The sequence below is a fragment of the Podarcis gaigeae genome (assembly GCF_964106915.1).
Source record: "Podarcis gaigeae genome assembly, chromosome: Z".
Classification (NCBI taxonomy): domain Eukaryota; kingdom Metazoa; phylum Chordata; class Lepidosauria; order Squamata; family Lacertidae; genus Podarcis; species Podarcis gaigeae.
Window position 1 is genome coordinate 22,192,796 of NC_139691.1, and position 16,222 is coordinate 22,209,017.

The 16,222-nt window shown below is 48.8% G+C and overlaps 1 protein-coding gene across 1 annotated transcript; it reads right to left on the reverse strand.

Moving 5' to 3' along the window:
- Positions 1 to 294: 294 nt before the first annotated feature.
- LOC310836139 (uncharacterized protein) lies at positions 295 to 4,880 on the reverse strand. Its single transcript, XM_083721049.1, has 9 exons — positions 4,588 to 4,880; positions 3,730 to 3,770; positions 3,413 to 3,529; positions 3,094 to 3,173; positions 2,370 to 2,472; positions 1,896 to 1,979; positions 1,430 to 1,534; positions 1,051 to 1,114; positions 295 to 682 (listed from the first exon to the last, which is right to left on the reverse strand). The coding sequence occupies exons 2-9, from the start codon at positions 3,760 to 3,762 to the stop codon at positions 627 to 629; spliced, it is 642 nt and encodes a 213-aa protein (XP_083577175.1). The 5' UTR covers positions 3,763 to 3,770; positions 4,588 to 4,880; the 3' UTR covers positions 295 to 626.
- Positions 4,881 to 16,222: the final 11,342 nt, after the last annotated feature.

Sequence of the window (16,222 nt, forward strand, 5' to 3'; positions counted from 1 at the left end):
AGAGGAAAGACAATCTCTTATTCAAGTAGGCACACATGATGAAGATCAGGATACTCCATGCTTTCTTTTTTATAAAAAGTCAAAGCAGCAACTAGGGAGGCAGCTTCAGTGGTGGTCGGGGGGGGGGGGGTTGACCCTTCCCTCCCAAACCTTTTACTTGATCTAAATTGCCCTCAGAAGTTGCCAGCAGTGTCTCTTTCCTCCCCCCACCCCAGAAAGAAACCTCTAAGTCACAGCACAGGGGTGCAAATAAAGTGATGGAACAGAAATCACAAAGACAAATGTAAGCTCTGAATTGCTCAAAATTCAATTTTTATTTAAAGTGGGAAATACCCTCAGATAATGGCAAATGCCCTCAGATAATAGTAAGTGCCCTCAGATAATGGCAAATGCCTTCAGATCATGGCAAGTGCCCTCAGATAATGGTAAGTGCCCTCAGATAATGCTAAGTGCCCTCAGATAATGGCAAATGCCTTCAGATCATGGCAAATGCCCTCAGATAATGGCAAATGTCCTCAGATCATGACAAATGCACTGAGATAATGGCAAATTCCCTCAGATAACACCAAATAATGATTCCTCCTTCATCACTGACCACACACATCACTCTGGTTTGGGAAGAGGATTCATAGGAAGTGGTGCATTGGTGGGAACACATCCACATGTTCAATCAGGACGTCCGCTGGATGGAAAAGAAGATAAGAGAAGTGAGTCTTCCTTACAACCAGGCCCAGACTCATCACCGGGCATCCTTAGGCAGGTAATGCCCCCTCCCATGCCCTGGCAAAGCCCAGTGGGGCTGCTACCCACCCCCAACATCACCATCCCCATTGCCAGACCATTGGGCATCCCCATAGCATCTGGGAACAGCTGTTCACTCTCCACCTTGCTTGGGGGCTTTGAGGCAGGGCTGGGATTTCAACCTGAGGCAGGTGTGTTACAGCAAAGAAGTGAGCCCTCCTCAGGCCCCAGTTAGGCTGCCAAGGATAGCTTTGGGGTGGAGAGTGAGCCCTGTGGGTTTGTTCTGTGCTTGCAGAATGGAGTACTTGCCTTCGTTGATGGTATTGAACAACTCGGACACCGCTGGCGTAAGAATTCCATTTATTGCTATCCCCTGTAGAGACAATTTTTTTTGCCTTAATCAGGTTCTTTATTTAACCCAAAAAGCAAATACAAGAGAACTGCAAAGCAGTTGCTGAACCCCACTCGGATGGCTCCAAGAACCTCTGTGGGCTCTGCTGCCTAGTAGGTGGAGGCCAAAGGGCAGCACCAAAGAAGAGGCCAAAAAAATCCACCTGAATAATCCTGGACACACTGGTAGATCATGTTCCCTCTCTGCTTGATACCAAGCTTGGATATCACTTTTCTTGAGACAGTCTTTTTTAAGCCGCTTTGAGAAACCTCTCTTGACCATAAAACAGATACTTACAGGCATGTTGTTGAATTTTAATGCATATGCCAGCAAATCACGGATGGTGCTGATAGCCAGCTGTCTTTCCTGCTCATCTTCTGCATTGAAGTAAAAGGTCAGCGGCTGTGGGAGGAAAAAGCACCATAGTATCAGGGGGCTGGTTTCGGCTAGAGAGGCAAGCTACCATCTCCACCAAGGAGTCCTCCCCACTATCTGAGGGAGATCCTTTGTTCAATGTTCCAGACAGCTCAAAAAGGCTTTCTCCCAAGTCACCAAGCCCCAAAATTGCTTTGGGGCCCCCCTCTGACTGCTGTACCAGGTGGAGACTGAAGAAAGGGCCTTAACAAGGGTCTGAGTGGCCTGCCCTTCCCCAGCGTGTCAGGGGACACCCATGCTCTGAGTTTGTGATGATGCCTGATCAAGCTTTTATGCCAGCAGGCTCTGCTGAAATGAATCAATACCCTTGTCCCACCATCGCACTTACTTGCATGATGCATGACAGGGTCGCAAGGTTTGGGGACTCAGCCAGCAGGCGCCTGACCATTCCATGAAACTGATTCTTAAGCTCCTGGCAGTGAAAACCATTTTCGCAAAGAGGAAATGATGTGAAAAGACATGGAGGGGGGGATAGATAACAGATTTTTAGCACTGGATAATAAGGAGTGTGATACAGAAGCAAACTGACAGAGTAGAGACAAAGGCCAGCTTCAAATGAGACTAAGTTTTCACTCATGGACAAATAATGAGGCAAAATTCACTTTCTGAATGGAGATGATGTTTAAAAAATCCTTGTGTGTAATAGCTGGAAACCAGTGAAACCAAAAACATTATTTGTGCTACTAAGCTTACTCTCTCACTAAAAAAAATAGTAAGAAATGGAAAGATGGTGCAAAATTTTCAGGAGATAAACTGAACCAATAGAAGTCAAGAGTGATGATGAAAGCTACAAAGAATTTACCTGCTTTTCATCATCGCTCAGTCCATAAGTGTTAGCAATCGGACAGAGCATCCCACCGACAATGGTCGATTTCTTACTTGCCGTAAATGCAGGTTGCAGGAAGCTGTCATGAGGAAGCAAGAAATAAGATAAGACCAGTGGTTGGTTTCCAGGGGTGTTGGGAGCCCCACCCCCACTGATTTGGGACCTCTGGAGACTGTACATTCAAAGTCTCCATGACCCACTGAGGAGCTAACTCCATCCTTGATTGACCCATCAAGTTCCAGCTTCCTTCAAGGAAGAGATGAGATTTTTTTTTGGGGGGGGGGAATACATCTAGCCCTAAGAGCATAACAGCCATCAGCAATTTTTCTTTTATTTTTTAGAGATAGAAGCTTCCATTGCCACAACCTACTTACCCTGTAAACTTGTTGTCAAGCTCAATATGACACTCTTGGCCCATTTGTTCAGTCACTGCTATTTCCCTGCATTTTGATTCTTCTCACACAATCTAAATTGCCACCCACTGGCTGCCCTTTCCTCAAGAAGGTCTCTCTTGAGGAGAGTTGGTGTTTCCTGCTTGGCAGGGGGTTGGACTCGATGGTCCTTGTGGTCTCTTCCAACTCTATGATTCTATGATTCTCTCTCTCTCTCTCTCTCTCTCTCTCTCTCTCACACACACACACCCCACTTCTAATTCCCAATCACTGTGAATAAATACACACACACAGTGCAAACAACATACGTCAGGCAGGTGATGTTCTCCATTCCCATTTTCAATACTTTGAAGGGGACTGGAAACATGTACCATCTCTCCATGATGTCCTGAGAAGAGTTCAAAGAGCAGAAGAGCAAAGTTAGTTCCCCATGGAATTCAGGGGGCTGCTCCAGCCCCAGACTCAGGGGTTGACTTCAATTGCAGTTGGAATGCCTGTCCCAAATGCCTGCAAATTCTTCTTCTTTGCCAGACCCAGAAACTTCCTTTTCACAGACCCTTACCCAAACCTCACCCCATCCCTTCCGCCCACCTCCCCAATGGATTTCTCATACTGAACCTCACTTACCATAATAGCCGCGCAGGTGGGTTCTTTATGATACACCACTCTATCGTTGCTCATATGATAGATGTACTCACTTGAGTAGCGAATACAGAAGAGGAAAAAATAATCCTTGCCGAGATTCTAAAAGTGGAAAAAGTCAGGCTTTTAATCAGGAAAGGACTTCCCTAGGCTGTCCTTGCCCCACCCCTATGGGAAGTTCACCCTGCCCCTGGGCGCCCCGCCCCAGGCACCAAAGTGGCTTCCTCTGCTGCTGGGCATGGTAACCTTCTGTGCCGAGGGGTCTTGTACCTGGTCTATACTCCTCTCCCACTGACACTAACCTGCAGAAGTGGGTCAATGGCAGCCAAAGCCATTTCTGCAACTGAAAGAGGAGAAAAAAGATGTGAAGGAAGGTTCATCCATCTATTTACATCTCATGCATCAATTTCTTACTAAACCTCTTGCCACCACTCTTAGGCCTCTTCAGAGGACCCCTTCAGATGACCCTCTCTGCTCCCCGTCTCCATCCCCCCATTCTCTCACATCTCCCCTTCACTTTGGCCAAGCCCCCACCTCCTTCCCTCTCTCCTGCTTGTCTCTCTTTTCTTTCTTTAATGTGTTGTGGCTTTATTCTGCACTGTAAGGCTGGTGGTGTATAAAATGGCATGTGGAGTGGAGAGACTGGAGAGAGGGGGGCTTCTTGTCATGTCCAATGGAGTCATACAGTGACACTGGTGAGTGGAAGATTACAAGCAGACCAGAGAAAGGACTTTTCCACACAGCATTGCATTGCTGAAGGATGGAACTCCCTGCCACTAGATAAGGGGATGGCTGCCATATGGGACAGAATAGAGAAATTTGTGGCAAATAAGGTCATTGGCAGCTAAATATTTCCCCCAGGAGGAGAGGCAGCATGTTTTTCAAAAGAACCTGTTGTTGGGGATCACGGTTCCTGTTGTGGACTTTGCCCTAAATATCTGGTTGGCCACTAGGGGAGCAGACTGCTGGACTAGAAGGGCCACTAATTTGCTCTCGCAAGGCTCTTACAAAGAAGCCTGAGCATCAGCCACCTTCTTATAAGACTCCTTGCTCTCATCCTGACCTCTCCACAAAACAAGACACCTCCCCAACAGCACCTTCACCTAACCTCCCTTCCTAGGCAGATCTACTACAACAACACATGCACCACTTTCACATACTTGTAGAAGAGATCCTTAAAGGGGTGACCTTAAAGGAGTGACCTCTGCAATCCCAAGACAGTAGGCTTTGCGGGTGGTTAAGGCTAGAAGAGATGGGGGAGAGGTGAGAATGAGACCCAGAGCCAGAAATATTGTGTCGAGAATTGTCCCCTGTGGAGACCACAAAACCACTGCAGAATAGCCCAAACAGAAAAAATGTGCAGCCTTCTCTGTTTCAAACTATTGAATGGCAGTTCAGTGAAATGGCCTCTAGCATTTCCAACACATCAGCATCTCTGGAGAGGGGCTGCTAAAGCCTCCACTCTCCACTGATTCAATGAAGGCACCATGATGGTCCCCCAAATCTTGGCCAAAGCTACATTCATCAACTGCCCATCAGGGTTCAATTTTGCTCAGTAGCCACACAATGAAACCGCTTGCACCATTACAGCTTGCACCATAAAAAATCCCCCAACAAGGTTTGATTTTACTCAGTAGCAACAAAGTGAAACAGTTTCCACCATCACAGCTTGCACCATAAAAAATTATCCCCCATCTAGGTTTAATTTTGCTCAGTAGCAACACAATGAAATCACTTGCACCATTACAGCTTGCACCATAAAAAAATCCCCCAACAAGGTTTGATTTTACTCAATAGCAACAAAGTGAAACAGTTTCCACCATCACAGCTTGCACCATAAAAAATTATCCCCCATCTAGGTTTAATTTTGCTCAGTAGCAACACAATGAAATCACTTGCACCATCACATCTTTCACCATAACAAATAATCCCCCATCTAGGTTTAATTTTCTCAATAGCAACACAGTGAAACAGTTTCCACCATCACAGCTTGCACCAATATTTTTTTTTAAAAAAACCCAAACCATCCAGAAACAAACCACTCTATGGATATAAGAAACATAATGACCAATACACAATTTTCATAGAAAATAATATATATAGAAATTGATACTGTACACATACACACACACACACACACACACACACACACAATTATTAGCAATTGAATGTTATTTGCACATGCACTCATAAGTAGCACTGTCAAAGCAATGAACCAAAATTAATTATTAACTCCCATGTGCCCACCCCTGCACCCCTGCCACAAACCCATCTAACCGGGAAATAAATCTAAGTCCCTAGCATAGCACATAAATTTAAAAAAACCATTGGTACCTATCTCAAGTCTGTGATCCAAACCTCGTAGCGAGCCAGACAAAGCGAGGCAGATATCAGCAAGCAAGCAAGGAATAAACCAGCCGCATGACCATAACACTCACGCCCCCCAAAAGTAAAGGGACCAAGGGTTGGACCTTTCCACTGAAACTTCCAATCAGTTTCACTGTGTGGGCGGACCCACACAAAACGTAGATTATGAATTACCATAATCTATTGGGGCGGAGGGAGAACCATCTCCTATGTGGTGAACTTCAACATAAGATGAGCTCCCCCCCTTTGTTTAGATGGAATGGCAGCGTTTACTGCCGCTCTAATCACGATGCCAAGGACACCAGGAGCCTTATCCAAAGCTGGAAATATATGTACAAAGTTCCAAGGAACTTCTGCAGAAGAGAAACTGGCATAGTCTAGTGTTGTCTATTTGGATTCATTATGGCTCCTTTATTGTGCACAGTACATTAGAAAATGCAGACCTCCAAGTTTAGGAAAAGGCCTGAAGCTCAGTGGTGGAGCAATTTTCAGTGGCATCTCCAGGAAGGGGGGGGGGGAGACACTGTCTGAAGTCTTGGAGAGCTGCTGCCGGCCGGTGCAACTTCCTAGGTATACTCTGGTTTTAAGCAACTTTCTCCATAAGACATGCACATTCATGCCTTTTCATGATACACAGTACAGAAAGGGCTTTCTATATAAGAACACAAGTACAAAAACCCTGAATATAAAAGGAAGGAAACTTCCTACCTCTGCCACAAAGCTGTTGGTGCTGAAATGTGACCTGACCAACATTTCAAAAGTGAAAAAAATAAAATACTTTTCTTCTTTTTAGCATTTATGAACCAAACAATACTGTGCCTAGGAAGAAAGGGGGGACCAGTGTGTTTCTCTATGGGTGCCACAGGCATGCAGTCGCCCCCTTCCCCTCTGAGAGAGGGAGAGACAGCAATGAGAGAGGTGGCTGAGGGTGGGGAGTGGGTGGGGGGCAAAGGGTGTCACAGGGGAGGAGGAAAGCAGAGGAATGGAGAAGGAGGCAGTGACAGCACAGGCTGCAGTGGGCAGATCTGCTACCCCTCCCAGGCAGTCCAGATCCAGCATCCACAGCAGATTCTCCCACTCTGCTTCATGGAAAGGCCAGCAATGCCAAAAGGGGGCAGACTCTGCCACAAATGCAATTCAGTGTAAACCATTGAAAAGTGATGCATGGGGGATGGTGGTCTTAATTTCACATATCTGCTCATGGGGTCTGAACTGGCAGTGAGAGAGCAGGAACACAACCTTGGAGTCATGGTAGATAGTTTGATGAAGGTGCTAGTCCAGTGTAAAAAAGGCAGATTCCATGCTAGGGATCATTAGGAAAGGAATTTAAAATAAAACTGCTGATATAATACAAATCTATGGTGTGACCACACAGGCAGTACTGCTTACAGTTCTGATCCCCTCAGCTTGAAAAAGAGATTGTAGAGTTCAAGAAGGTTCAGAAAAGGGCAACAAAAATGAAAAACAAGATGGAGCAACTCCCCTATGAAGAAAGTGTGAGAGATCCCGTTTCAGATAACCAACATACTTAACTTGATTCAATTCAATTCATGAAGCGGGTGAAACTATAGCGTAAACTGTTCTTCCAGGCTTAGCTAGATCACTTCCCCAAGCTTGAGAGGAAGGGCTATCAAGCTCTTTGTTATCCCACTTTCCATCATTTTGCACCATATGACCCCTACCACTAAGGAGGTCTAAGCTGTATGCTCCAAGCTTAGACCGCATGGCTCAAGCAAGCCATCTTTGTGTTTTATACAAATAATTTAGAAACAATTTGGAAGCTAAGATATACTGCCTGTGTTTTGCGTGTTCAGACCCAGAAACCTCCCCCCTAAATAAATTCACACTTGACTGAAATTTTGGGTTTGGTTTTTGGCAGAATTTAGGCCACAACGTTATTGATTACAGAAAGTGACTGGTTGCATAGGCTCTGGTTTGACTAGCTCCCTGCCATGCAGGTGGCGCTGACCCAGGGTTCCAGAATAGGTCAGCCAAGGGTGAACACCTGGATAAGCGGAAAGCCGGGAACAGGCTATCTCCGCCACCCAAATGTCCCCCTGGACTCAGGCATGGGCACAGCCCGCTCCCAGTGTTTGACCAAACCATCGAGTCCCTGGATTCCTTTAACGGAATACCCTTCACATAGGGATGGCAAGAGTGTTCTCCCATCCCTATCACCTGAATGAGAGCCTATCTGCAGCCTTACAAGTTGTGATGATATGCTATGCGGCAGGCAAAACCCAAATGGCAACAGCCAATCAGCCAAGTTGGGAAAATTCCTGCTGTGCCCCTGTCCCAACGACAGATGACAGATGATGGCATAGCAAGGTCAAGCACACAGTCCTAAATATAGGGAGAGGTGGGTGGGTGTTCCGAATGCACACACCGAAAGAAGAAGTTCTGGGTCACATGCATAGGCATAAATAAGTCCCTCGAACCGTTTGGACTGCCTCACATTGGCCAGATTGCACCCAGCTTTGAGGAACCTACCAATTGGGTGTTGTGGCTGACCAATCGTACCCACCCACAACACAGGGTGTCGGTTTCCAGCTCTCACCACAATATGTGTCCTCTTAAAGGAGGACCCGATTTGAGTGCTCAGACCCAGAAACCTTCCCCCTAAATAAATTCACACAAGACACCAATTTTGGTTTGGTTTATTGGCAGAATTTAGGCCACAACTTTATTGATTACAGCAAGTGAGTGGTTGCATAGGCTCTAATTCGACTAGCTCCCTGCCTTGCAGGTAGCACTGACCCAGGGTTCCAGCATAGGTCAGCCAAGGGTGAACACCTGGATAAGCGGAAAGCCGGACATGGGCTAACTCCGCCACCCAAATGCCCCCCTGGACCCAGGCATGGGCACAACCCCATCACAGGGGTTGACCAAACCATCAAGTCTCTGGATTCCTTTAACGGAATACCCTTCACATAGGGATGGCGAGAGCATTTTCCCACCCCATCACCTGAACCAGAGCCTATCCACCACACAAGCCCCAAGCTTGCCAGCAGCCTCTCAGACCTTTAACCAATCCCTTAATCCCGCTGACACAGAGGTCAGCCATAAATCAATTACATAAACCAATCACAGACAGATGAACCCCATCAAGCCTGTAAAGGGACGCATCACGAGAGGTAATGCCCAGGTGATGGATCACCATCTCACCCAAGGCCAGAACCTTCTTGGCCACTGCACTCTGCACGCACCTCCTGGCCATCTCAGTGGCAGCTGGGCACTGGCTACCACACCACAACTGTCACTGCAACAGCTGCAACCAAAAGATTTTGAGTCCAGGAAGAGCTGCCTTCAACTCCTCCAAGTCCTCCTGCATGCGGATCTGCAGGCTCAAGCTGGGAGCTTCTGGCAAATCATTCTTGCCCAGCTGCACCACCATCGCCGCAGGCGTGCCTTCCACAGACACCTTGTTCTGCACCGTTGGGAGAAGCTCATCCCAATGCATTCATCGTCTGGACACCCAGGAGACGCACATGTGGTCGGGGAGCCTGAGCCTGCGGCTGAATCCAGACTCCTCCCCCCCTTGCTGGCCCAGTGGACAATGCTATGCCCGACTATCCAGACGTGCAGGGTAGGCGGACCTAGGAATAAACAAAACAACATTAGCAACTGCATCTCAACACCGCTTCTGAACATAACCTCGGTATGTTCCAGATTTCCAGCAGCCCAGATTCTGTTGACAGACAGGCCCCAATGCACAGCGGTGGTAGCTTCCCCAACACGGAAGAAATGAGGTGCAGTTCACTGGCTGACAGGCTGCACGCTGCCAGCACCTTACGCATTACTGCATCAAATTGATGCCTCCTTAACAGGGACCCATCCTCGTGGACCAGGAAGGGTCCATCCCCAGGCAGGCGAAGTGGCAAATATTTCTTGGCATCTTTAACTGGACAAGGGCCAGGCTCACCAGTGGCAGGAAGCCTCATCAAGGCACCTCTGCCCAACTGGTCCGTTTTGGAATTACGAATGGTTAGCACCAGCTCAGCATCGGACAGCTGAACATCTTGAAAAAGCAAGCCCTTGGGAGTCCTTCCCTGCGCTGACTCCACCACCACTTCGCCCACACGCAGTGCACCGAAAAAGGCAGTTCAGAATGCTGCCGAAAAGAGCATTGTCTCAAAATTAGACCAACAAATTGATCTCAGGGTGCAGCGCATAGCACACAAAATGTGACTGGCCTCCTACCTGGCCACTTAGGAGGCTGTAGCCTGGCCTATCCCTCAAGAACCTTTCGCACCACAAATTCTGCACATGGGTCTCTGGAATAAAGGGACTTACAGAAAAAGGTAATGGCAGAAGACTGAATTTGGATGGACTTCACAGCTCAACCCATAAAACGCTGGTGAGCCAAATATGCAACACCTGATGTGTGGATAGTGACTCTGTACTAAGGCTGGTCGTGAGCTGTGCTTGAAAGCCAAAACGTCCATCCAGGCCTTTTTATAAGACCTCAGAGTAGAAGGAGAAACTGATGCTACTACTCCCTGAAGGACTATCTGTTGCCAAGGTTCCAAAGGTAATCTGGGAAATATTCTCGAAGCAGCTGGGCCTCCAAAGCCAGGGATCTGAAGCGCTCCATCTAAAAACGGGATAGGGCATCCACAATGTCATTATTAGCGCCAGGAATAAAGCAGGCAGAAAAAACAATACTAAGCATGAGGCACTGTAGCACAAACGTGCGTAACAGGGCAGAGAGCCTGGAGCGGGTGACTGCTTTGCCAAAACGCTCACCACGGCCTGATTATCGGACCAGAAACAGACCCACCAGTCCTTGAACTCCGTGGTCCAGATGTGCATTGCCACTACAGTCGGGAAAACTCAAGAAAGGTTAAATCACAGGCTGTACCCTGCCAGTGCTCAGGCCACCTCTGAGCGCACCAACAGCCGTGGAAATAGAGCCCAAAGCCCAATGAGCCAGCAGCGTCCAAATGGACCTGGAAATCGAATTGCACAAGGATACGCCATTGAACTCCTTCAGGAATTCAAGCCACATCTCCAGGTCTGCCCTGACTTCGCTGGACAACCGGACCAAGTGATGGGGTGAGCGCAGGCCAGCTGAACGTCTCTTCAAAATTACTTCTTCATATAGTGGATGATGGAACTCAGTCACACAGGAGGGCCACCTTGGATGGCTTTAAAACAGGATTGAATGAATTCATGGAGAGTATGGATACCAATGGCTACTATCCATGATGACTATGCTCTACCTCCATTCTAGCCCCTGTTCATGGCTGGCACCAAAGGCTGCCATCATCAAGCTCCTGACAACTCCTGCAGCAGGGGGTTGCAGAAAAGACCTCTGCTGTGCCTGTGGGTTGGGTGGGTGCCCTAATTCACAGTTAACTAGTCTTCAAAGATCCATATATCTGTTACGTTCCCAGCCAGGAAATCTCCATTAATTGTTCTGTCTGCTAGGAGGAGATAGGATATATGCACCCTTTACTTCCTCCCCTCAATGCCCATTTCCAAAGTGACACCTGCCTATATGTAGGGCAGTGGCTGCCAACCTTTTATGGTCCATGGGCAATTTGGAATTTTGAAAAGGTGCAAAAGGCACCAGTCTAGGATTGTCATATTTTGAAGATCAAAAAAGAGGACACATTTGCCGACTTCTACTTTTAACTAAGGATCGCTTTGATGACTCTCATTTTAAATACCCCTCCAGATGTAGGCTATAGAAGCTAAAACAAAAAAATTCCTTCCAGTAGCACCTTAAAGACCAACTAAGTCAGTTCTTGGTATGAGCTTTCGTGTGCATGCACACTTCTTCAGATACCCATGCTGCTGTGGGGTATCTGAAGAAGTGTGCATGCACACGAAAGCTCATACCAAGAACTGACTAGGTTGGTCTTTAAGGTGCTACTGGAAGGAATTTTTTTGTTTTGACTATGGCAGACCAACACGGCTACCTATCTGTAACTGGAGCTATAGAAGATGTGATATATTGCTAGTAGCAATGTTCTTAACTTTCAACAAGAAAATAATAATACATATTGCTCCCTCACTTGCCACATGAATGTATTTGGGCTCATGTTCACATCTTTGTACATATGGAATCTCCTTAAAGGCAGGGGTATGTTAACTCTTGCCCTCCCAGATTCCTTCTCCAAGATCTTGTAGCTGAGCCAGCATCCTTTGAGTTCAGCCACAAGAGAAGGGATTTATACGGTATGTAGCTAGTTTAAGATGCTGCTCTATTGTGATTCTCTGCTGCAGACCAGCTTTGTCAGGTGCCCCCGGTATGAGACTAATACACCAGATTTTTTTTCCTTGGGTTACTGCAGTGCTTTTTTTTCTGGGGGGACAAAGAGGTACCTAAACATTTTGTGAATCTAACAGGAGAAGAAACAAAACATTTTTTAAAAAATTAGTTTCTTTTCTAGCACAGTAAACCATCAGTTCCACTGTTACCCCCGATGGCAGTCTCATTTCCTGTCATGGTGTTTCCTGAGTCTCAGACGGAAGTGAACATTTAATGCAGGGGTTGTCAGCTTGGTCCCTACCATCCACTGGTGGGCATTTCAGGATTCTAGGTGGGTGGTAGGGGGTTCTATGGCACAAGCTCAATCCTCCTTCCATCGAGCACTCAGGGCCATCTTTAGCAGATGTGGTGCCAGGGTGCAAATATTTGCCCAGTGCCCCCAAATTACCACAGATAGTGTTGGGGTGGCCGTAGCTGTGCACTGCCAGCCATCTGGGGATGTTCAACTCCCTCCCATGCTGCTGTGGGGGAGCGATCCCTGCAGAGGCTTGGGAGTGAATTTGCACCCCTCCCAAGCCTCTGCAGGAGGAGAGCGATCCTCACAGTTGTGCCCCTCCCAAGCCTCCGCGGGAGGAGAGCACAGCTTCCTTTCCAAGCCTCCTTGGGAGGAGAGCGATTCCCATCACATCACTAAAGTCTGCCAATCTGCTCCATCTGACACGCCCCCTTACCGTATCGCAAGTCCAAGTCTTCACCCCGGTCCACCAATGGAAGCTGTTTTGCCCTCACCAACTGCAGCTACTTGTCCGGATTCACAATTGGCCAAACCAAATCACTTACATGTCACAAGCTACACATCACCGTGCTCATCGAAGGAGCTCCGTGTGGCATGGAGATTGACACCGGGGTCTGCCTTGTCCATTGTATCCTGGAGCACCATCAAAAGATTTGTGCCCAAGCTGTCCAAGAGGCAACTCAACCCACACCACATACATTTGAGAGACTACCAGGGAAACGACATCCCCGTGGTAGGCGTTGGCCGGTTCTGGGTCACTTTCAGGAATTTTTCAGGACTGCTCTGACTGGTGGTGGTCAAAGGCCTGCAGTCTAGCCTCCTAGGGCAAGACTAGTTTGATGCCCTCAGCCTGGAAGTCACTGGCATCAACTGCATCTCTGACATGGAGATTGATGACCTAATCAAAGACTTTGCTGAGGTTTTCGACGGCACTTTGGGCCAGTATACTGATACGCCCATCTCCTTTAGCCTTGATCGCCAAGTCACCCCCATCAAGCTAAAGCTACACCAGGTTCCGTTCGCTTTCAAAGCTAAGGTGGATGAACAACTTGACAAGCTGATTGACCATGGCGTTTTGACCATGCCAGTTGGGAAACCCCCATTGTCACGTCTGTTAAGCCGGATGGGTCGGTGAGAATATGCGCAGACTACAAGTGCACGATCAACAAGGCGCTTCAGCAGCACATTTATCCAGTTCCCATTGTCCACCACCTGCTGCATTCCCTGGGTGATGGCAAGGTCTTCGCTAAACTGGACCTTGCACAAGCCTATCAACAACTGCCTGTAGACGACGCCACTGCTGAAGCTCAGGCGATCATCACCCACCAAGGGGCATTCAGGTGCCGCCGGCTGCAGTTTGGGGTGAGTGTGGCTCCTTGAATCTTTCAAAGCCTCATGGAGCGTCTCCTGCAGGGGCTTCCGGGCGTGGTGCCATATTTCGATGATATGTTGGTATCCACAGACTCAAATCAGCAGCTGTTCGAGCGCATCCGCGCTGTGCTGACCAGGTTCCAGGAGGCTGGGCTCAAGGTGAAAAAAGAAAAGTGCCAGATCGCCTTTCTGCAGGTGGAGTTCCTGGGCTACCTTATCAATGCCTCTAGTCTTCACCCAATGTCATCCAAGATCCGGGCCATTCAGCAGGCCCCGATTCCAAAAAGCAAGGTGGAGTTGCAGGCGTTCCTGGGACTGCTGAACTTCTGTAACACGTTCCCGCCCCACAAAGCAACGCTAGCCGAGCCTCTACACTGCCTCCTCAGCATGAAGGTACCATGGTCCTGGGATCATCGGGAAATGGTGACCTTTAACATAGACAAAGCCCTCCTCTCATCGGACAGTGTGCTGGTACAGTACAGTGAAGCCAGGCTGCTGGTCCTTGCCTGCGACGCCTCGCCCTTTGGCATTGGCACAGTCTTCAGTCACCAGTTTCCAGATAGTAGGGAAGCACCGCTCACCTACTTCTCCCAGACGCTGTCTCCGGCCAAAAGGAATTACAGCCGGCTCGACAAGGAAGCACTGGCACTTGTGGCTGGAGTAAGGAGGTTCCACAAATACCTCTATGGGAGAACCTTCAACCTCATCACTGACCACAAGACGCTCCTGGGCCTTCTCGTCAGTGATCGACCAACTCCACCGGTCCTCTCGCCACGCATGCTGTGATAGACTGTCTTTCTGGCAGCTTACACCTACCAGCTTGTCCATCGCCCTGGAAAATCAAAGGCCAAGCAGACGCTCTCAGTCGTTGCCCTCTTCCAGCGCTTGTGGAAGACCCGGCTCCTGCTTCATCGCTCCTCCCAGCAGCGCCAGAATCAGCTGCCGATGTAGCTTCTGCATCTGCCCAGGACCACACCATCAAACGTGTACTCAACTGGGGGTGGAGGGGGTGGCCAGAGGGGTCTTTCGCACCAGAGTTCCAACCGTTTGCAACCAGACAGCACGAGCTCTCGTCTCTTCGTGGCTGCCTACTGTGGGGAGACCGAGTCGTGGTTCCGCAAAGACTCCGTCAACATGTCCTCAAGGCTCTGCACATCGGCACCTGTGGATCCTCAAAATGAAGGTGTTGGCTTGGTGTTACGTCTGGTGGCCTAACATGGACGAAGCCATCACTTCATGGGTTGCCTCCTGTCAAGCGTGCCAAGAGTTGAGACCTGCACTACTGGCAGCTAAGGGCAACACCTGGGAGATGCCCAAGGCACCCTGATTGAGGGTACACATCAATCTTGCTGGCCCCTTACATGGTCGGACCTTCATGGTAGTGGTGGACACCTATTCCAAATGGCTGGAGGTGGCCCTGATGCCCTCCACCACTACTGAAGCCATAATCTGGGTGCTGTGGGGCCTGTTTGCAATTCATGGGTGTCCTGATGTCCTTGTCTCAGAAACAGACCTCAGTTCACATCACACACCTTTGAAAGGTACTTCTTGGGGCTGGGCATCCACCATGCCCTAATGGCACCATTTCACCAGCAACGGGCAGGCAGAAAGAATGGTGTGCTCAGCAAAAGAGGAACTGGCACGCCTGGAACAGAGGGACTGGCATGAGCGGGTCACTTGTGCAGCACATCACCCCTCATGTAGCCACAGGGCAGAGCCCAGCCAAACTGCTAATGGGCCACTGCCTCCGGTCTCCACTTGACCGGCTGCACCCGGACTTTGGTGTGGCCAAGCCCACGAGCTGTACTAACGCGCCACGGTCCCTTATTCCAGGGGATCAGGTTTTTGCCCGGAACTTTGTGGGGGACATTCCTTGGGTGCCAGCCACGGTAGTGGGAGACACAGGGCCCCGTTCGTACCAGGTGGCACTCAAGAATGGACAGTTGTGGTGCTGGCACATAGACTAGCTAAGGCGCAGGGTTGGGGATTTGGACACTACCGCTGTGCCCCCAACTGTGGCCCCAGCTCTGGAGCAGCCACTAATGGAAGGCGAGGCTTCACCTAACATCTTCCTCACAAACTGAGGGCATGGAACCGAGCCAAGCCATTTCAGTGGATCTGCCTGGCTCTCCAGAGACTCGGACCCCTGCCGTGCCTGACCGTCCACTGAGTCCGCTTATGGTGGTTTCTTCGTCAGCAGTGGAGCCAGGGAACTTGGGCTCAATGCCACATTTGGTCGCACAACAGTTGCAGCCAGAATCGGGCAGCCACCCGGACTCTGGTACTGGCCCTTGGAGGTCCGGCAGGGTTTCCAAGCACCCAGCTTATTTAAAAGACTATGTTCACTGGACAAACTGCACATGTGAAGCTGTATGGTGAATAAGGTCAATTAATATGCTTATGTGCATTACTGAAACCAATAAGGGTATTGCTGTATGTAATGGAAGCACTATGACTGTAACTACTGCCTTATCTTGGTGGGGAGTGGTGTTATGTATTGGCCACCAGGAGTATAGTGTATATAGTTTTCACTCAGGTCCATGTC